Source organism: Ochotona curzoniae, unplaced genomic scaffold (genome assembly GCF_017591425.1).
Source record: "Ochotona curzoniae isolate NIBS_2020 unplaced genomic scaffold, NIBS_Ocur_1.0 scaffold_2587, whole genome shotgun sequence".
NCBI classification, from domain to species: Eukaryota; Metazoa; Chordata; class Mammalia; order Lagomorpha; family Ochotonidae; genus Ochotona; species Ochotona curzoniae.
Genome location: NW_024467096.1, coordinates 5323542 through 5345486, shown reverse-complemented (window position 1 = coordinate 5345486; position 21945 = coordinate 5323542). Strand labels below are relative to the sequence as shown.

At 43.9% G+C, this 21945-nt stretch overlaps 1 protein-coding gene across 5 annotated transcripts in view; it reads left to right on the top strand.

The window, feature by feature from the left end:
• The first annotated feature begins 247 nt into the window (after positions 1–247).
• The window catches only part of LOC121171166 (UAP56-interacting factor), a 31032-nt gene continuing 9334 nt past the window's right edge, over positions 248–21945 (top strand). Inside the window, exons 1-5 of one of the 5 annotated variants that reach the window (XM_041002697.1) lie at positions 248–377; positions 7118–7246; positions 15260–15408; positions 18618–18730; positions 21800–21869. In XM_041002697.1, coding sequence (XP_040858631.1) covers positions 263–377; positions 7118–7246; positions 15260–15408; positions 18618–18730; positions 21800–21869 — 576 coding nt within the window. In that variant the 5' untranslated portion in view covers positions 248–262. Of the gene's footprint in view, positions 378–686; positions 888–7117; positions 7247–15259; positions 15409–18617; positions 18731–21772; positions 21870–21945 lie in introns of those variants that run through there. The other 4 variants (XM_041002695.1, XM_041002699.1, XM_041002696.1 and 1 more) reach the window with 4 other exon arrangements.

The window sequence follows — 21945 nt, the reverse complement described above, 5'->3', positions numbered from 1 at the left end:
TTCCTGTAGGGATGCTCAGAAAGAAAAGCAATCTTATCAAGACCCAACACATACGAATTAAAGAAAAATGCAGCTAAAGAAGCAGAGGTACTTACCCCTCCCAGGGGTCGGTGAGGTCTCATGAGGCGTTTAGTATCACGTCCAATGTTTTGGAGTGCAGACTGAGAAAAGGGGCAGATGCGGGAAAGGTTCGCACCTACTTTTATTAAGGTGACGCAAGAACTGTCACTGGAGCCTTTGCGCCCAGACGCGGCAACTCGGCATGCCGCAGGTACAGGAGCGTGCCGGGGACAGGCAAGTGGGTACGCAGAGCTGCGCCCTAAGATCCAAGGGGTCTCTCCAGCCTTCCGAAGCTGCATTGCAGCGGGGCGGGCAAGGTTCGTGGGGACTCAGGCATGAGGCAGCCTTTCTGCAGCAGAAGGGACTAGAAAGGCCACGAAAGCCCTCCTTTACCGCACGATTCTGAGGTGCTCGGGGTCTGGCATCCTGCGTCCGGGAGCGTCTGAGGCGCTGGAGCAGCGACCCTCGCCCGCGCACGGCGGCGGCTGCAATGCTCGGACCCGTCCGGCGAGGGCCGCTAGGAGCCAGTCCGCCGCGGCGCCGCTCTTGCCAGCCGCGCGTCTCGGTAGCCCCGGCTCGCGCTCGCCGCCGCGGGCGGAGGGCGAGGACGCGGCGGGCGCGCGTGCGCGCTCCCTCAGTGCAGCTAGTCTGCGTGCCTGAGTGGGAGGTGGCAGGCCTCCGGCTCCGGCCTTCCCCGCCGACGGTTCCAGCGCTGTCTCCGGCCATGAACCGGTTTGGTACTCGGTTAGTGGGAGGCATGGCGACCCCAACGCCGCCGCCCAAAGTCCGCAGCAATGAGAACCTCGACAAAATTGATATGTCTTTGGGTGAGGGGCCGAGTTGGACCGAGTTGGGAGTGGGGGGAGGGCGTCGGTGGAATCAAGAGGTGCGGTTTGCGAGGGGAGGAAGGGGCGGTTGGCCGCAGTTGCCGAGCGAGTTTTCTTCCGGGTGGGCGAAACCGCGCGCGCGGGGGGTGTCCGGGGCAGCGGGCGGCCCCTCGGCGGGGCCGTGGTCCGAGGTGGGGCTGAGGGGAGCGGGGAGGAAGGGGAGGCGCCGCGGGGGTGGAGGGTCGGTCGGCGGGGTACGTCTCCCCCCGACCCCGGGGGGCGCTACCGCCTGCGGCTTCCCAGCGGTTCTTTGTGAGGAAGAAGTCCGTGTGGCGTGGCCTCGAGAGCGAGTTCGCTGTGGGCAGTGTCGCGAGCGAGGGGGAAGGGTCCGACGCACGCCCTTCTTACGGGGGTTGGAGGGAGAGAAATGGTTTTGGAGAGCCGGGCTTGAGTCCGAGAAGGATCCCGACCCATGCTGATGACAACGGAAGGGGACTCGGGTGGGCATGGCCGTGTCCAGCCCAGGCCTTCGCCCCACGCCGGCCGTTGCTGACCGGGGCCACGAGCGCTCGGCAGCCCGACGCTGGCAACTGTCAGAAGACAGCGAGCGAGCGGGTGGGGGACGCGGACGGCGTCAGAGGTGTTAAATAGGCCGTGCCTTAGGCGACCGAGCACGGCCTCGAACAGGTTAAGTTCACCGAGAAAAGTGAAGGCGAAAGTGCGCGGGGGCGTCGGGGAAAGCCGGCCCCCCCAGGAGCGGTGGGGTGTCCCTTGCAGAGACAGCTGGGCGGCCCCGGTCCCACCTGTGTCTGAGCTGGCTTTTAGATCAGCTCCTTCGGTGGCTTTTCGGGTTTTTTTTTTTTCCCCCTTCTAAGGATTTTCAAATACTTGAAAAGTACCTACTATGGGGTTCAGAGTTGCCACCTTTTTCCAAGGGCGAGATAATGTAGCGTCATCTTCTTGGAAGCCTCCCATTTGGTCTTTATTTCTTTCCGTACATCTTTCTCTTAAGTTGTTTTTATCGAGACAGTTTGGTCCAAAGACAAAGATTTTTTGGTTTCTAGGATCGCCACAAGTTATACCTGAAAATATTGCTAGAATTTGTGGTTTTTCGCTGCAAGGCTTGCTTTACTTCTTGCTGCGGTGCGAGTCAGTACCGAGCTCTAACAAGGCATCTTTTTGAGTCAATGCCAAGACAGAGTGTATTTATGAATATTCAGAGTGCTAACTGCCAGGCACTAAACCAATCACTTGGAAACATGAACTCAGTGTATAGTCAAAATACTCTTTTTGAGATTTGTTCTGGTAGTGGTGAAGGGAGTCAGAGGGCTTATAGCCTCATGATTGTGGACAGGGTATTTCGCTGCCTCTGTGAGAAGGTGAACCTCTTGGGACAGTAGTCTGCATAGCAAGCACGGTATTTTACCTTTACTCCTACACAGACTGTTGTTATTCCCATTTTACAGAAGACCAAGGAATAACTTGTGTAAAGTCATAGGAATAAGTGGTGAGTCAGGAATCCAGGGTTTGGCTCTAAAGCCCCAAACTGCAGCTGTAGGGATGTATTAAACATGTATATATTTTCATAGCCAGTATACTATTTTTTAGCCTTGTGAGATTTTTGTATGTGTTAGGTTTCGTGATTTGGTTGTTCAAATGATGGAAGTGGAGGGGTAGTTGTGTTTGAGTTAGAATTGCAGAGTTGTGGGAAGGCTAAAATAGAGCGTGTTCTCTTTTCTGTCCTCGCAGGGACATGGTGACCAGCTATCAGTTGCTTTTTTTTTTGGTAACCATTTTACAGCAATGTCATGCCGATTTCATCATCTAATATAGAAAATTATTATGTTTTGTGAATATTGCTGTGGGGGTTTTAGAATCTGATTTGCCTTTTAAAAAATCAAAACAGTGGCACTACTAGTTCAAATGATTATACATAGAGAATATCAGCTTTACTGGCCTCTTTATGGCTCAGTTACGTAATGGATATTATGGTATCTGATTGATAGGATTATCAGGGCCCAACACAATGCCTCGATTGCTAATCCTCTTCTGTAAGCACTGGGATCCTGTGTGGATGTAGGTTCGTGTCCCAGCTGCTCCACTTCATTCAACTCTCCCATCTATTGCCTGGGAAAGCAATAGAGAATGGACCAAAGCCTTGGAACCCTGCACCCATGTGGGAGACCCAGAAGATGCTCCTGGTTCCTGGCTGCAGATTGACTCAGCTCCAGCTGTTGCAGCCGTTTGGGGAGTGAACCAGTGGATGAAAGATCTTTGTCTCTCCTCTCTGTACATCTACCTTTCCAACAAATAAATAAATATTTTGGAAATAAAATTGTTGTTAAAATTAAATGGACTTATAATCAGAATAATGTCTGTTAGTACTCAACTGCTTCTGTTATGGTGTGTACCTCTGTACTATGAGAAAATATCCTGTGGGGTATAGTTCATGGCAAGGGAGCTTATTCTTAATACTCTATCTGTACATTTTTAGATTGGAAAGCCTTCTCTGCCATGATTATTTAATTTGAGGACTTGAAAAGTGTTTATAAAACAGTTTCATATACAGTATGCTTTACTTTTTTAGTTATGTTTAGATCCTATGTTTAGGTCTGTATTTGAAAAACAGTGAAGTTAGGAGCAAGCGTGCTGGTGGCGCAGCATGATAAACCACCTCCCCACATCCCATATAAGAATACCTAGACTGAAGTCCCACCCCTACTTGCAAACCAGCTTCCACAGGTGCACATCATGGAAAGAAGTAGATAATAGCTCAGGTACTTGGGTCCCTGCCATCTGTGTGACATGTCCAGATGGAGTTCCTGAACCCAGCTGTTGGAGGCATTTTGGGAGTGAATAAGCAAATCAGAGATAGCTGTCAGTCTCTTTTTCACTTTGCCTTTCAAATATACATTTTTTTTAAATACCAGAAAGTCTTCTTTCAGGGCTGGTATTTTGGCTCAATTGGCTAATTCTTCACCCCTAAGTGCCAGTTTCCCATTTGGGTGCTGGTTCCTCTCCCAGCAGCTCCACTTCCCACCCAGCTCCCTGTTTGTGGCCTGGGAAAGCAGCAGAGGACCACCCAAAGCCTTGGGACCCTGCATCTGCATGGGAGACCAGGAAGAAGCTCCTGGCCCCTGGCATCCAATTGGCTCAGCTCTGGTTGTTGTGGCCATTTGGATAGTGAAGATCTTTCTGTCTTTCCTTCTCCCTGTAAATTTGCCTTTCCCATAAACAAACCTTTTTTGTTTTTCAAAAAAAAGGTTTTGTAATTGGTGTCTCCCCGTTTCCTTTCTGTTCATTTAGAATTTAACATGGTACTCTTAAACCCCCCGTTTTTTTTGTTTTTGAAAGATCTATTATTTGAAATGCAAATTTGCAGAACGGATAGACAAGAGATCTTCCATCTGCAGGTTCACTTCCCAAGTAGCCACCATGGGCAGAGCTGAGCCAGTGCTAAACTCGGACCAGGAGCTTCTTGCGAGTCTTCCACATGGGGGTAGGGTCCCAAGGACTTGGGTCATCATCTGTTACTTTTTAGGTAAGCCATAAGCAGGGAGATAGATCAAGGACTTGATTCAGTGCCCATATGGGATACCAGAGCTGCAAGACAGTGGATTAGCCTATTAAACCTTTATGCCAACCCCTTGGATCTTTTTTTTTTTTCTTCTTAAGTTTTATTAGTTATTTGAAAAGCAGAGAGAAAAAGGAGGAGAGACAGATAGGTCATCCGTCTGATGGTTCACTTCCTAAATGGCTACAATAGCTGGGACTGGGCCAGGATGAAGTCAAGAACCAGAAGCTCCTTCTGGATTTCCTACATGGGTGTAGGAGCCCAAGAACTTGGGCCATCCTCTGCTTCTTTTTTAGGTGCCTTTATGGGGGCTAGATGAGAAATAGAGCAGCTGTTGCTCATACAGGTTTCTGGTTCTTCAGGTGACAGCTTAATACATTGTGCCACAGTGCCGGCCCATCTTTTCTAGTTTTTTGTTTGTTTTGTTTTGGGTGTTGTTGTTTTGAGTGTCTTCAACTTTACTGACCTCTTACAGTTGGACCTAAAGGAGACAACAAAGTACTTTGGCAAATTAAAGTTTTTTAAGATGTTTTATTTGAAAGATATTTGATGAGGAGAGACAGATCTTTTATCGTTCCCCAAGTGGTGGTAGCCCCAGGCCAGGAGTCTAGAATTCTGGCCAAGTCTCCCCTGTAGGTGACAGAGAGCCCAAGTATTTGAGTTAGTGTGTTAGTAAGGAGCTAGGTTGGAAGTGGAGCAACTGGGACTCAGAGCAGGACTCTAATAGGATGTATCGTGGCATAACTTGCCAAGGAATAATGCCAGCCTCCTAAAGCATATTACAGGGCCTGGTGCCAAAGCCTAGTGGCTGAAGTCCTCACCTTGAATGTGTTGGGATCCCAAGTGGGCACTGGTTCATGTCCTAGCTCCTGCTTGTGGCCTGGGAAATCAGTTGAGGACGGCTCAAAGCCTTGCATCCCTGTACCCACGTGGGAGACCCAGAAGGTGTTCCTGGCTCCTGGCTTTGGATTGGTGCAGCTCCAGCCGTTGAGGTCACCTGGGGAGTGAATCATCAGATGGAAGATCTTCCTCTCTGTCTCCTCCTCTCTGTATATCTGACTTTCCAATAAAAAATAATTTAAAAAAATGTATTATAGAGGATCCATATGATCTATTGTATTTCCTTCTCTGACCTCAGAAAAGATGAAGCATAATGAAAGTGGTATAGATTATTTCTGTGGTTAGAGTAATTTGGAAAAGATAATTGAGGCTATTTCATTTTGTAAAGTTTTGAGTCAGTTGTGCAGTTTCTTGGTTTATTTACCTGTCATCAAAATTATACAGGTTTAAGGTGTTTTAAGTGTTGTTGGTCGGGGGCTGTGGTACAGCAGGTTAAAGTATGTCCTAAAAAGTTGGTTCCCATATTGGACTACCAGTTCGAGTCCCTGCTATTTCATTTGCAACCCAGCTCTCTACCACTGTTTCTGGGAAGGCAGCTTCAAAAAATGGCTGTAGCGTTTGGGTTCGGGCCACCCATGTGTGAGACCTACATTGTTAGGAATTTGAGCCACAAACCCAAACATAGATGAAGTGAGTCACATAGGAGATCTTTATTCCAGCGGGCAAGGTGGCAGTGGGAAAGAGGTGAAGGCAGAGAGAGAGGAGAAAAGAGAGAGTATTTAGGTACTCTCTCTGGCAGCAGTTATTGGGAATAGAAGAGTAGGGATTGTTGGTTAGGGCTGTGGGCGGGTACCAGGGATACGGGCTACAAGGGACTGGTGGTCAGGGCTGTCAGGTACAGTGCCCTGAGGTTAATGGTGGTAAACAGGGTTGTGAGGTTACAGCGGATTGGTGGAGAATCTAGAGTGTGAACCTTAGGGGAAGCAGATATTTAGCACTCCTCACATGTGAGTTCCTGGGTCCTGGCTTCATCCTGGCCCAGCCCTGATTGGCAAGGCCATCTGGGAGTAAACCAGTGTACCTTTATTATGGCATTGGCTTAATTTGGCTTAATTTGGTGTTTGCTATTTGTTTATCTGCTTCATAAGTTATTTCAGATTTGTTGAGAGCTTGAGTCATACTTCATTTTGTTCTGTTTATCACCTACCTAGACACTATGAGGATATGTCACAAATTTCATGGAAAATGCATATTCCAGAAAATTATGTGGAATTTAGGCTTTTTTGCTCAAAAATAAACTTATCTTTTAATTGCAACTTTCCAGTTTTTGAAATGTTTTTGTGGATTAGTTGTCCTTATTTGTTTAGGAAATGCTAGTGGAATTGAGGTGAATTCAGAAAATTGGTCTTTTAAGTAAATTTTATTTATTTGGAAGAATTACAGAGAAAGGGAGAGACGGAGAAAAAAATTCACTTCCCATATGGCAGGCCGTTAGCAGGGAGCTGGAGTGGAAGTGGAGTAGCCAGGACTTGAACCGACTCCCATGTGGGATGCTGGCGTTGCAGGCAGAGGACTTTATTCACTGTGACAGAGAATTGGTCTTTAAGTTTATATTTTGACCTATATTGGTTTTTATAGAAATATTACCATCTTTTAAAAGTAATGACCTTAACTTTATTTATTTTGTTTATCTGTGTTTATTAGGAAAGAAATAATATTAATAATGGAATTGTGGGAATATATTAGTTAGAAAATGAGACTGAGTAATTGCATCATTAAATCAAAATAAAAAACTATGACATTTCATCCATTATAGATGATATCATCAAATTGAATCGAAAGGAAGGAAAGAAGCAGAATTTTCCAAGACTAAATAGAAGACTCCAGCAGAGTGGTGCTCGACAATTCAGAATGAAAGCACGGTGGGGGATCCAACAGGCTTCTGGTGAGTTTTGTACATAAGCTATAGTGAAAAACTGTTATTTGTGGGTTCATAATATACTATCTTTAGCTTATGCTAAAATTTGAATGCATTAGAACTCTTAATTTTTAAAATTTTTGTTTTTCACATATTTAATATAGTTTGCAGAGATAATTCTTTAAAGAATGAATGATGTCCAGGCTACCTCATAGAAAAGGCAACCTTTCTTTTTTTTTTTTTTTCCCCCTATCATTATTTGGAAGGCTAAAAGGCAGAGTTACAGAGAGGGAGAGAGATTATCCATCTACTGGCTCATTCCCCAAATGGCTGCAGTGATAGGAGCTGAGCTGATCTGAACCTAGGAACCTTCTCCAGGTCTTCCAGGTGTGCCCAAAGACCTGGGCTGTGCTTCACTGCTTTTCCAAGCATTAGCAAGGAGCTGGATCAGAAGTGGAGCAGCCAGTATAGGGTACAGGCATCACAATTGAGGCCTAACCTACCATGCCACTGTGCCAGTCCCTAACAGATACAATTCTAATAATATTTGCCCCCCCTCCCTCCCTCCTTCCTTGCCATTTACCATCCTTTCCCCAACACACGTTGCCCTCCTCTCCTTTCTTTGCTCCTTCTATTTTATTTTTAAAGATATATGTATTTGAAAGAGTTGGAGAGAAAGAGATTTTCTATCTGTTAGTTTCTTCCCAGATGGCTGCAGGGATCAGGGCTGTGCCACACTTGAAGCCTGGAGCTAGGAACTACTTCCAGGTTGCCCAGATGTGTGACAGGGGTCCAAACTTATGCTTTCCTCTGCCACTTTTCCCAGACTGTTAGCAGGAAGCTGGATTAGAAATAGAGCCGCCGTTACAGATGGTGACCTTAATCACTGTGCCATGACACTCTCTGTTTTTTAGTTTTTAAGATAACATTTTAAATTTATGTTACATTTGAAGATTTATTTGCTATGGAGAGAGTGGTGGGAGAATTACAGGGAGACCTCTATCTGCTCCTTCAATCCCCACATGGCTGCAATGGCCAGAGTTGGGCTAAACTTTTCCCCGATCTCCACTGTGGGTGCAGGAGCCCAAGCCTTTGCTGCTTTCAGACACATTAGCAGGAAGCTGTATTATAACTGCAGCACCTGGGAGCCACAGGAGATGCTAGTGTTAGAATCAGTGGCTTAATCTGCTTTGCCACAGTGCTAGCCACCGCCCCCATAAGTACTCTTTGTAATTTGTATTAGCTCTCAAATTTTTGCTTAAATCCTAGAAATATAATAAGCAGTGCCACTTTTTTTTATTTTTTAAAGGTTGATTTATTTTTATTGAAAAGGCAGATATACAGAAAGGAGGAGAGACAGAGAAGAAGATCTTCTGTTCAATGATTCACTCCCCAGGTGACCTCAACGGCTGGAGCTGCGCCAATCTGAAGCCAGGAGCCAGGAACACCTTCTGGGTCTCCCACGTGGGTACAGGGATGCAAGGCCTTGAGCCGTTCTCAACTGGTTTCCCAGGCCACAAGCAGGGAGCTGGATGGGAACTGGGGCAGCTGGGACACTAACCGGTGCCCATATGGGATCCCTGCGCATGCAAGGCGAGGACTTTAGCTGCTAGGCCACCGCGCTGGGCTTGACTGTTTCTCTTTTTAAAGACTCAGTTGAATAAATTATTTATAGAGAGTAAGAGACAGATTTTTCCTCCACTGTTTCACCCCCACAAATAGACGTCATGGCCAGGGCTGAGCCAGGCCAAAACCAAGAGCTTCATCTAGGTCTCCTATGTGGTGTAGGGCTCAGGCACTTGAGATGTTTTCCACTGCTTTTCTCAGGCCATCTGCAGGGAACTGGATCAGAAGTGGAATAGCTGGGACTCAAAAAATGTTAGTGCCCATTTGAGATGCTGGTGCTACATATGATGTTCTTAAGTGCTATGCCACAGTGCTGGTTCCAGTGCCACATTATTTCTTAAAAACATTGATTCATTTTGCTTCAGTTTGCTTACTTTTCTTCTGTTCTGGCCTCTGCACCTTTATGTTATATTATGTCTGTTATATTTAGGGTATAAAATTATGAAGAATCTTGCATATCAAGGTCCTAGCAACTTCCCAACGGGATGTTCTTTTAACAGATGTTCTGATGGATTACTAATGATAGTTTATATATGTTTGGTGACTATCACCTTGTAATATACGAGTATTTCCCTTGTTGGAGATAATTCTTTACTAGAAAATTGTTTTCATTTGAATTAAAACATCCTATCTATTACTTTTGCCAAGTTATAGGAAGCAACTTCCTTATTTTATATGAGAACCTTATGTGTGTGGAGTTGCTGTTAATATTCTGCATAGAAAATCATCTATAAGTCTGGCATTGTGGCAAAGTGCTGCCTGCAGTGCTGGCATCACATATGTAAATAGATTGATGCCCTCACTGCTCCACTTCTGATCCAGCTCCCCTGCTTATGGCTTGGGGAAAGCAGCAAAAGATAGCTCAAGTGCTTGGGCCCCTGCACCCACCAAGGAGACCTGAAACAGACTTCTGGCTCCTGACTTTTTTGGTCTGGCCTTGCCCTGGTCATTGCACCATTTGGGGAGTGAACCAGTAGATGGAAGATCTCATTGTCTCTCCCCTTCTCTCTGTAGATCTTTCAAATAAACAAATCTGGTGCCTGCTTCAGCAGTATATAAGCTAAAACCTCTAAACTCCTAATTTTATCACCCTAATCCTTTCTGTTTGTTAAACTCTCCAGAGGCTGTACTCAGAATTAAAAGCTTGAAATGTAGTCTAAAACTACAGTTTCATTACTTTGTAAGTGACTGACAAGATTACCAGTCATCTTGTTCCAAAGATAGTAGCTAAACACTATTGATATATATGACTCATTAGCCTTTCTAGGAATTATATCAAAATAAACCTTTATTCAAATTTTTAAAAATCCCTCTTTTTATGTATATAAAAAATGTGATAGGGCTAGCACCATGGTTTAACCAGGTACGCCTCCTCCAGTAGAACTAACATTCCATATAGGTGCTGGTTCAATCCTGTTGTCTCTATTTGTGACTCAGCTCCCTGGTAAGGGCCTGAATAGCCAGCAGGAGAAAACCCTTGGACCCCTGTATGTATGTGGGAGACTTGAAGGCAGCTCCTGGCTTTAGATCCATGCAGCTCCAATTGTTGTGGCCATTTGGGGAATGAACCAGCAGATGGAAGTCTCTCCTTCTCTCCATGTAACTGCCTTTCAAAAAAATATCTGTGCAGCCCCAGGACAGTAGCCTAATGGCTAAATCCTTGCCTTGCATACACCAGGATCCTATGTTAGCACAGGTTCGTGTCCCTGCTGCTCCGCTTTCCTTTGGCTCCCTTTTTGTAACTTTGGAAAGCAGTCAAGGATGTCCCAAAGTCTTGAGGCCCTGCACCCATGTGGAAGACCCGGCAAAAGCTCCTGGCTTCAGATCAGCTCTGCCCCAGCTGTTGTAGCCACTTGAGGAGTGAACCAGTGGATGGAAGATCTTTCCGTCTCTCCTCTTTGTAAATCTAATTTTCCAACAAAAATAAATAAGTAAGTCTTTAAAAAATCTGACAAATTAGTTTCTAAATTAATTTTTATTCTATAAATTGAAAATTATAACAAGTAATATCTAGTGATTGAACATAATTCTGTTCAATAGATAATATAATGGCATATTCTCAAAATAGTCTATGAGTGTATGTACTCATTAAAAGAGATTCTTCCGTATAATTTCTTAAATAGCTAAGCCAAAATGAATGTGACAGGTATCTAGCATTGATGAATATAGACATTAATTGAATTGTACATAGATTTCTCACAAATTTTGTTCAGTCCAGCATTTTATATGTTAGTTTTCCTGTTTTTAAATTTTTTTTAAGACTTATTTTATTTTTATTGGAAAGGCGGATATACAGAGAGGAGAGACAGAGAGGAAGATCTTACGTCCAATGATTCACTCCCCAGGTGGCCACAACGGCTGAAGCTGAGCCAATCTGAAGCCAGGAGCCTCTTCCAGGTCTCCCACGCGGGTGCAAGGTCTCAAAGCTTTGGGCCATCCTCGACTGCTTTCCTCAACTGGGCCACAGGCAGGGAGCTGGATGGGAAGCAGGGCTCCCGGAATTAGAACCGGGACCCATATGGGATCCCGGGTGTGCAAGGCGAGGACCTTAACCACTGCGCCATTGCAGTGATTTTTATTGGAAAGTCAGATATGCAGAGAGGAGGAGAGACAGAGGAAGATCTTCCATACGATGATTTATTCCCTAAGTGACTGCAGTAGCTAGAGCTGTGCTGATCCAAAGCCGGAATGGCTTCTGGGTCTCCCACACGAGTGCAGGATCCCAAAGCTTTGGGTCATCCTCGACTGGTTTCCCAGGCCACAAGCAGGGAGCAGCTGGAAAGTGGAGCTGCCAGGATTAGAACCGCCGCCCATATGGGATCCTGGCACATTTAAGGCAAGGACTTTAGCCTCTAGGCCACTGCGCCAGGCCCCTGGTTAGTTATTTTTATATTATTATTTTTAAATAACTGTTCAGAATACATGGAGTCCAGAAATGTATTTGTTATACTAAATACCGAGTAAATACACTGAGCTGGCAAGGTTGCATATGTACAATTGCTACTTTTCATTTCAAGGAGTTAATTTAATATAGTGGAAAGGGTAGAGTGTAAATAATGCCAAACGAAAAATTTGGATAGCATTATAGATCTTTAGATATAGATTTTGTGCTTAGAAAGTCATAGGTGATTTAGTGAAAAAGGTAAAATATGAACTGTAAATCGGGAATGAGGAAAACTTTTTTATGGAGGTTATGATCTAAGCCTTGAGATAAATGATACTTAGGGGTAGCTTAGGATCTCATGAGATTGGGCTTGTGCCTGTGCATTCTCAGCTTACATGTGACAGGAGCTAAAATAGAACAGCTGCTCCTGTTACTGAATGTGTAAAGAGATGTGTGGTTGTCTTAACTTCTGGTTGGCTCAGCGAAGTTTGTATTTCTTTCTTTTTTTTCTTTCTTTTTTTTTTTTTTTTAACATTTACTTACTTGAACAAGTTACAGAGAGAGACAGAGAAAGACAGGGGTTTTCCATCTGGGCTGCAGTAGCAGAGCTGAGCCAATCTGAATCCTGGAACTGGGAGCTTCTGCCAAGTTTCTCAAATAGGTGCAGGGGCCCAAGGCCTTAGGCCGTCTTTTGCTGCTTTCTCAGACCATTATCAGGAAACTGGATCAGAGGTAGAGTGGTCGGCCCAGCACAGTAGTCTAATGGCTGAAGACTGCCTTGTATGCGCCAGGATCACAAATGTGCACCGGTTCATATCCCAGCTGTTCTAGTTCCCTTCCAACTCCCGGCTTGTGTCCTGAGAAAGCAGTCGATGCCCCAAATCCTTGGGATCCTGCACCCATGTAGGAGACCCAGAGGAAGCTCCTGATTCCTGACTTCAGATCGCTCAGCTCTGGCCACTGCAGCAAATTGGAGAGTGAATCGGCAGATGGGAGATCTTCCTCTCTGTCTCTCTGCTCTGTATATCTACGTTTCCAATAAAAACAGGTAAATCTTAAAGTGGAGTGGCTGGGACTAGAAGTGATATTCATAAAGAATGTATGTACCTCAGGCAAAGGCTTAGTTTGCTAAGACACAGTGCAAGCCCCTAGATTTCTATATCAGTGAAGATGGTGGTTGGAATCAAGAGAAACAAGACAGAGAGGTCTTGGCAGCTGCTTTGTATGATATTTAGGTGTTGGACAAATAAATGAAGTCTTTCTAACGCCATGCCTTGAATATAATTTAGTTACTCAATACCCTAAAAAGCTTGAGTGTCCTTCAGTGACAGAATACTATACAGCAATTGTTTTCAAAATGTGTAGTTATTCCTACGCAGTTTCCAAGAACTATAGCCTTTTTTTTTTTTTTTACAAAGGTTGGTGTATTTACTTATTTAAGATTTATTTTGTTTTTTTTATTGGAAAGACAGATTTACGGAGAGGAGAGACAGATCTTTCATCTGTTGGTTCATTTCTCAAATAGCTGCAATGGGTAGATCTGAGCTAGTTCAAAACCAGGAGCCAGGAGCTTCCTCTGGATCTCCCATGTGGATGTGTAGCTTTCCTAGGCCGTAAGCAGAGAGCTGGATTGGAAGTGTGGTAACTGAGACATGAATCAGTGTCCACATGGAATATTGACATTGCTGGGAAAGGATTAGTGTGCTATGCCACTATACTATCTCTCAGAACTTAGCAGTTTTCATGAAATTATTAAGATGTTATTTGTGAAACTGATGCTGTGGGGTGGTAAATTAAGCCTCCACCAGCAGGAACAACATCCCATGTAGGTTTGAGTCTTGGCTGATCCACTTGTGATGCAGCTCCCTTTTGGTGCACCTGGGAAAGCAGTGGAAGGTACCCCAAGTGCTTGGTCCCCTGCACCTGTGTGGGAGACCGAGAGCAGATTATTGGCTCATGGCTTCAGACCAACTCAGTTCTGGTTTCTCAGCCATTTGTGGCATGAACCAGTGAATTGAACAACTCTCTGTCTCTCCTTCTCTGTACATTTGCCTTTCAAATAAAAATAGGGGCTGGCATGGTGGCATATTAGGCTCATCCTCTGCCTGCAGTACCAGCATCCCATATTGGTGCTGGTTTGTGTCTTGGCTCTTCCACTTCCCATCCAGCTCCATGCTTATGGCCAGGAAACAGCAGACAATGGGTCAAGTGCTTCAACCCCTGCACCCATGTAGGAAATCCAGAAGAAGCTCCTGATTGAGGATTGGTTCATCTCCAGCTTGGCTGACATTTGGGAAGTGAACCAGTGGATGGGAGGTCTCTCTGCAACTTTGCCTTTCAAATAAAAATAGAATAAGTCTTTTTTAAAAATGAGATATTTTAGGATTATACTGTGGTGTGGTCGGTTAAGATGGTACCTGTGACATGGATCCCATAAAGCCACCAGGCTCAAGTCTTAGCTGCTCTGTTTCCCATCCAGTTTCCTACTAATATGCCTGCCAGGAAAACAAAATATGGCACAGGTGCACGGGTCCCTGCCACCATCCTGGTAGACCTGGATGGAGTTCTTGATCCTGGTCCAGCCCCTGCCCTTGTAGCCATTTGGGGAATGAGCCAGAGGATAGAAGATCTCTCTCTCCCTTTTTCTCTGTCATGCTGCATTTTACCTTAAAAAAAAGAAAATATATATATATATACACATAGGCATATATATATAATTGACTGATTTAAAAACATTTAGTTATTTTTATTGGCAAAGCAGATTTTACAGAGAAGGAAAGAAAGACTTTCCATCTGCTGGTTCATTCTTCAGGTGGTCGCAGTGTTGCAGTTGAGCTGATGCAGAGCTAGGAGTTTGCTCTGGGTCTCCCACATGGGTACAGGAACCCAGGACCTTTGGGCCATCCTCTGCTGGTCTCCTAGGCCATAAGCAAGGAGCCAGATGGGAAGTAGAGCAGTTGGAACATGAACTGGTGCCTGCATGGGATGCCAGTGCTTGAGAATCAGTCTGTTTAGCCACTATTTTGGCCCCCAAAATTTATTTTTTAAAAATATGTTAACTTGAAATGTAATTCAAAATAATATGTAAACAATGAAAATTAAAAAGGAAAGTGATCAGATCTGGTGTGGTAGTCTAGCAGCTAACGTCCTTGCTTGCATTCACTGGGATCCCATATGGGTTCTGGTTAGTGTTCCGGCTGCCCTACTTCCCATCTAGCTCCCTGCTTGTGGCCTGGGAAACCAGTTGAGGACGGCCCAAAGCCTTGGGACCCTGCACCTGCAGCAGAAGAAGCTCCTGGGTCTTGGGTTTGGATAGGCTCAGCTCTGGCTGTTGTGGCCGCTTGGGAAATGAATTAGTGAATGGAAGATATTCCTCTCTGTCTCTCCTCTTCTCGGTGTATCTGACTTTCAAATAAATTAATAGATAAATAATACAGTGCTCACATGCTGCTCCCTTTGAAGTAGAGTATTTTGTGATGTTTCCAACTGTATTCTTAACTTGATCTTCCTTGTTTCTGCCCATCCTACAGGTTTTGGTAAGTCTAGTTTGAGTCGTAGAGGAAGATTGATGCCAGGAAAGAGACGTCCTTATGGAGTTATCACTGGACTTGCAGCTAGGAAAGCAACTGGACTTCGAAAGGGAATTAGTCCTATGAATCGTCCACCTCTAAGTGATAAGGTAGGTTGATGGCCTAATCCTGAGTCAATTGCTTGTTTCTTTTATTTTTAGTGAATGAATGTGGGGAAGCATTTTACTTTTTTTTCCTTTAAGTTTTTATAGATTTTAATAGCTAAATAAAACAATTGCCATTCATGAAGAATACTTAAATTCCACATTCTCAAACATTAGTATCTTTTGGAATCATGATAAGTGAGTTTTAGGATTCCCTTAGAAACCCACATCTGCGAATGCTCAAGTCTCTTATGTAAAATGGTGTGTTATTTGCATATTACCTAGGCATATCATTGTGTCCTTTAAATCATCTCTAAATTATTTATACCAGAGTACAGGAGAATATTCTATGTACGATGATATTCTGACAACACGTCTCTGTTGGAGTTTGTATTTTAGGGCAAATGGCAAGCAGTGAGTGTTTAGCCTATTGGCTAAGATGCCTGCATCCCATATGACGCTTGATATTCTGTGTTCCTGTTTTTTACATTCACATCTTTCTCAAATATTCATGAAAATGAAGACTTTTCCATATCTTACTGTATTTTTGACATTGTTTAGTCAATGGAAATTTATAGTTTTTTTCAAAAAACAAAAACCATAGTTTTTAAAAAAGATTTATTTTGATTTGAAAGGCAGATTTTTTTAGAAGAGGAGTGACAGATAGATCTTTATCTGCTGGCTCATTCCAAATGGCTGCAATAGCCAGAGCTGACCCAACCCAAACCCAGGAGCTAAGAGCCTCTTCCTGATCTCCTACATGGGTGCAGGGTGCCAAGGCTTTGGACCATTTTCCACTGCTTTCCCATGCCATAAGTAGGGAGCTGGATGGGAAGTGGAGGGCCTGGCGGCATGGCCTAGCAGCTAAAGTCCTCGCCTTGAACACCCCAGGATCCCATATGGGCACCGGTTCAAATCCCATCAGCTCCACTTCCCATCCAGCTCCCTGCTTGTGGCCTGGGAAACCAGTGGAGGATGGCCCAAAAGCTTTGGGACCCTGCACCCCTGTGGGATACCCGGAAGAAGTTCCTGGTTCTTGGCTTCGGATCTGCATAGCATCGGCCGTTGCAGTCACTTGTGGAGTGAATCATCGAACGGAAGATCTTCCTCTCTGTCTCTCCTCCTCTCTGTATATCTGACTTTGTAATGAAAATAAATAAATCTTTTAAAAAAAAAAGGAAGTGGAGTAACTGGGACTTGAACTGGAGCCCATAGGGGATGCCAGCGTCAGACAGAAACTTAGCCTACTACTCCTTGGTGCTGGCTCCCCGCTTCTCATATATAGTTAAGATAATAGCAGGGTTCAGATGAAATACTCCAATATTGTCATGATCATCAGTGAAGTCTTAATGGAAAATATAGATGCCTTAATTAGGATTTAGTGATGTACTCATATGTGTGGAGCAAGGACAAGTGAACATTTCCTTGCAATTTTTGTTGTTGTTGTTGTTGTTTTTATTCCATTTGCGAGAAAGAGAGAGAGAGAAGTAAACATACACACACCCTAAGGGAGACACAGAGCTCCCTACACCTCACTTCCTGAATGCCTGCAGCAGTCTGGATTCTTTCATGGGTTGTAGCCAGAAACTGGAAACCTCAGCCATGTCTCCCATGTGGCTAGCAGAAACCTACCTACTTGAGCCATTGCTTCAGCCTCCTAGGTTTGCATTAGTAAGAAGCTGGAGTCAGAGCTTGGTGCTGGGTGTTAAACCCAACACTTCAGTGCTGGTGGCTTAAGCACTGGGGCAAAAATCCATCCTTTGTGTGTGTGTGTGTGTGTGTGTGTAAATAAACTAATTTTTTTTTTCTTCTAACCGTTTCTACTTTGACGTTGTTTTTCTCTGTGATAACCTCTTTCTCTCTTTGATTTTCATTTATTTGAATGGCAGAGACAGACATTATCCACAGACATTATCCATCTGTTAGTTCACTTCCAAAAGGCCTACAGTCACTAGTACTGAACCAGGCTGTAGCCAGGAACTGGAAATCCCACCCAGGCCTCCTACGTGGGTGGTGAGGACTACGTGGGTGATCCCCTTGTGGATGGCAATCATCTCTTGCTACCTTACAGGGTGTGTGTGCGTTACCAGGATGCTCGATCAGAAGTGGAGGTGGGATTGGTAACTCTGCTTCAGTATGGGATGTGGGTATCTCAGGTAGCAACTCACCTGTTATGCCACAATACCTGCCCTTCTTGTTTTGTTATATGATTTTAATTTTTAATTTGAAAGATGTGAAGACAGAGAACGGTCTTCTATTTGCTTGTCGAAACCCCAGATATTTTCCAGAGCTTGGTATGGGCCATTCTGAATTCTGAGGGTGGGAACTCAGTACAGGTCTCAATAGATGTTAGGAACTTAGATCATCACTTCTGCCTCCCTTTATTTTATTTGCAGGAGGTTGAAATCAAAAGTAGAACTGGGACTCATACCTGAGCACTCGGATATGGGATGCGGGTGTATTAACCACTGCTCCAAATTCTTATTCCTCTTTTTTCCATGTAGGTTCTGTAGTTGTTTTTAAAAGGCTCATTTATCTGAAAGGCAAGGTGGAGATGCTCATAATAGCCAGAGATGGGTCAGATCAGAGCCAGGAGTCAGGAATCCTGTCTGGATCTCCCACATGGGTGACAGGGACCCAGTACTTTGGTCATTAGCTGTGCTTTTCCCACATAAATTAGCAGGAAGCTAGATAGACAACTGAATGGCCGGAACTGTAACTGAACTATAAGAGATACAGGTGGCCCAAGTAGTGGTTTACCCGTTGAGCCTCAATACCTATCCTGAATTGTTTGTTTGAGACAGAAATGGAGGAATCTGCTGTCTGGCAGGGTACCTAGGCATCTTAACCACTGGTCTGGAAACCTGCCCCTCTTCTTCTTGCATTTGTTTTGGAACTTGCCTCTTATGTCTTCACTTAGTATACCAATTTCCAAATTACCATCCCTGGCTGTCTGAATTTCTGTTGATGGCAAAGCCACAGTTTCTTCATCAATTGTATATGTATCTGCCAGTGTATTCAAGTACTTTAAGTATAATGTGGTTTTCCTCTTTTCAATCAGACTGGAAAATTTTAAGTTTTGGTTTCTTCATCTCCCTTATCTGCACATTTAAGCAGTTTGTCAGTCTCTATTCATACTGCATCAGAAATGTTTATCATAGTAGGATACATAGCAAAAAATAATATGATTAATATAGCTCCTTGCTTCCTAAAAGAATATAGAACGATATTTTCCGGTGTTAAAAAGGAAGACAAATCTCCTGAGACAAAATGAAACGCCAAGGAAACCAGTCGCGGTTCTCAAGAGACCTAACCAATTAAATAGAAAGTAAGTACTCCACTATAAGGCAATAATGTGTTATGGGCATAAATAAGCACTTCCTGCAGTAGGTGTTCAAAATGGGTTTGCAGTGATTCTTCTATTACCATTTGCTTTTGTTTTTTTAAGGATTTATTTGCTTATTTGAAAGAGTCACAGAGAGAGGGTTCATTCCCCAAATGGCTGCAACAGCCGAAGATCAGCCCATCCAAGCCAAGCAGGAGCTTCTGCCAGGCCTTTGTGTGGGCACAGGGGCCTCTTACCACTTGGGCCATCTACTCCTTTCCAGGTGCATCATCAGGGGGCTGAATTGGAAGCGGAGCAGCTAGGACATGAACTGGTACCTACATGGGATTCCAGCATCGAAGGCAGCAGCTTAGCATACTATACCATAATGCTGAGCCCTAATTACCTTATATTTAATTATTTGTTTGTTTATTTATTTATTTATTTATTTTAAAGATTTACTTATTTTTATTGGAAAGTCAGATATACAGAGTGGAGGAAAGATAGAGAGGAAGATCTTCTATCTGTTGATTCACTACCCATGTGGCTCCAACAGCCAGAGTTTTTAGCCTATCCAAAGTCAGGAGACAGGAGTTTCTTTCAGATCTCCTATGCAGGTGCAGGGTCCCAAGGCTTTGAGCTGATCTCCACTGCTTTCCCAGGCCACAAGAAGCTGGATGGGAAGCAGGGTTACCAGGATTAGAACTGACACCCATATGGGATCCCAGTGGATGCAAGGTTAGGAGTTTAGCCACTAGGCTCCTGCTCCAGGCCCAGTTACCTCATGGTTTTTTTTGTTTGTTTGTTTTGAGTTTTATGGTACAATTCCATAGGGTCTGGGATTTTCCCCTCCTTCCCCCTGCAGTTACCTCATTTTTAACACAGATACTCCAAATGTGTATTTAAATACCCAGGATGGAGGGTATTATAAACATCACTTGGCTTCTTTACATTTCTTGACACATAAAATTGCAAAAGCTGATTATTTTTGTAAAAATCCTATTTTTTACAAAATAATCCTCACAATTATTCAAAATTAGAAATTCTGAAAGTTGACTTTATCATTCCATCTTAATGGTTCTTACCAAAACATCAGATATGCTATGTGGTGAAAACAAACTAGAAAATATTCTGTGTGTTTTAGTTTTCTGTTTATTTTCTTGGGAAGTAATGAGACAGGGAAGGCGAGACAGAAGACAGAGGCCCTTAAGTTTGTTGACCTCCTGAATGCTGGCAATAGCCAGAGCTGGGCTGAGGTTGAACCAGGTTTGAAAGCTGAAACCAGGAATCCAATTACTTGAGCCCACATCCCTATTTTCAGGGTATGTATTGGTAAGAAGTTAAAGGAGCCTGAGCCAGGAAATGAACCTATATATTCTGATAAGGGATATGGGCAAATTAAGCAGTGCACTTTAATACCTGCTCCTTTGGGCCCAGTGTGATGCCTCAATGGTGAAATCCTTGCCCTTGGAAGCGCTGTGATCCCATATTGGTACCAATTTGTATCCTGGCTGCTCTACTTCCCTTCCAGTTGCCTGCTTGTGGCCCCAGAAAGCAGTAGAAGACAGCACAAAGCCTTGGGACACTGCACCCACGTGGGAGACCTGGAAGAAGCTCCTGGCTCCTGGCTTTGAATCAGTTCAACTCTGGCTGTTGCAGTCATTTAAGGAGTAAAGCAGCAGATGAAAGATCTTTGTCTCTCTGTAGATCTGCCTAAGAAAAATAAATAAATTTTGTTTTGTTTTTTATAAGGTAAAATTTATTTAGGAGAAAGTGGGAAAAGGGCTGCTGCTGTAGTGATAGGAGGGGGATCCAAGGGAGGAAAGACCTGAAAGAGTCAGCAGGGAGAAAGGGAAAGACAGAGATGATCCTCCATCTGCTGGTTCACTCCTGAAAGAGCAGCAGTGCCCAAAGTCCAGAATCCAGCTGTCTCCCTCATGGGTGACTAGGGCTCAGGTGCCTGAGCCAACCCTGCTGCTGCTTTCCCAGGTCTGTTAGGAGGGGATTAGATCAGAATTGGAGCCATGAGGATTTAACCAGCATTCATGGGCAATACAGGTCAGTTGCACACAGCTGCTTATGGTGCAGGCCACTGGCATGGTGTTTCTGTATTGATAAAAGTAGATACGCAGCTGATGTGCTATCAAGTTTTCTCATTTGCATTTCAAGTATCATTGTTTTGCAAAAGAACTCAAAGCAGAAGTTGAAATGAGTTTTTTTGGTTGTTTTTTTAGTAAACAGAAACATTCACTAGAGTTGCAGTTTTGTTTAACTGTTCTGGGGGCTCATTTGGCAGTACACTTACTTACCTATCAGCTGAGAAGCTGTTGTTCACAGGAGACTCATAAACTGAGCTCTCTAGGGAAAGTTTGCATTTGAACCTCTGTGAAATGGAGGTCAGATTAGGTAACCTAAAGAATAATTTAAGTACTAAGTGTGTACGTTTATATTTTTGCCAATTTGAGGTGATAGCATTAAAAATTATTTTTATGGGATATTTGAAACTAGTTCAAAATTGACCATGTTGATACATGATTTGCTGCAGAGGAAGGAATTTGTAAATCAAACCTTAGTTCTTGGCAAATAGGGAAATATATCAGTCTTTATATTAATAATGACTCAAATTTTCTGCCTGTGCATATAACTATTTTTACTTATTTTTTCTCAAGATGTTTAAAAGTAGTTAAATAGGGGCCCAGCATGGTTACCTAGTGGCTAAAGTCCTCATCTTACAACCGCCGTGATCTCATGTGGGCACCTGCTCATGTCCCATCCAATTCTCTGTTTGTGGCCTGGGAAAGCAGTTGAGGATGGCCAAAGCCTTGGGACCCTGCACCCATGTAGAGCACCCAGAAGAATCTCCTGGCTTCAGATCAGCTCAGCTCTGGCCGTTGTAGCCACTTGGGGAGTGAACCAGCAGATGGAAGATCTTTCTCTCTGTCTCTCCTCTCTGTGTGTCTGCCTTTCCAATAAGAATAAATAAATCTTTTAAAAAATGCAGTTAAACAGATCAGATTTATTTCACTATATGTGCTTTTGTTGCAGAAATAACATTCCTGCTAATTTTACCAGGAGTGGAAATAAATTAAGCCATCAGAAAGACACCCGTCAAGCAACTTTCCTTTTCAGAAGAGGTCTGAAGGTATTAAAAAACCTTGGTGATTTCTTTTTCCCCCAAAGAGAATGTTTGGCAACTTTTTAGTATTTTTGTAGTCCTC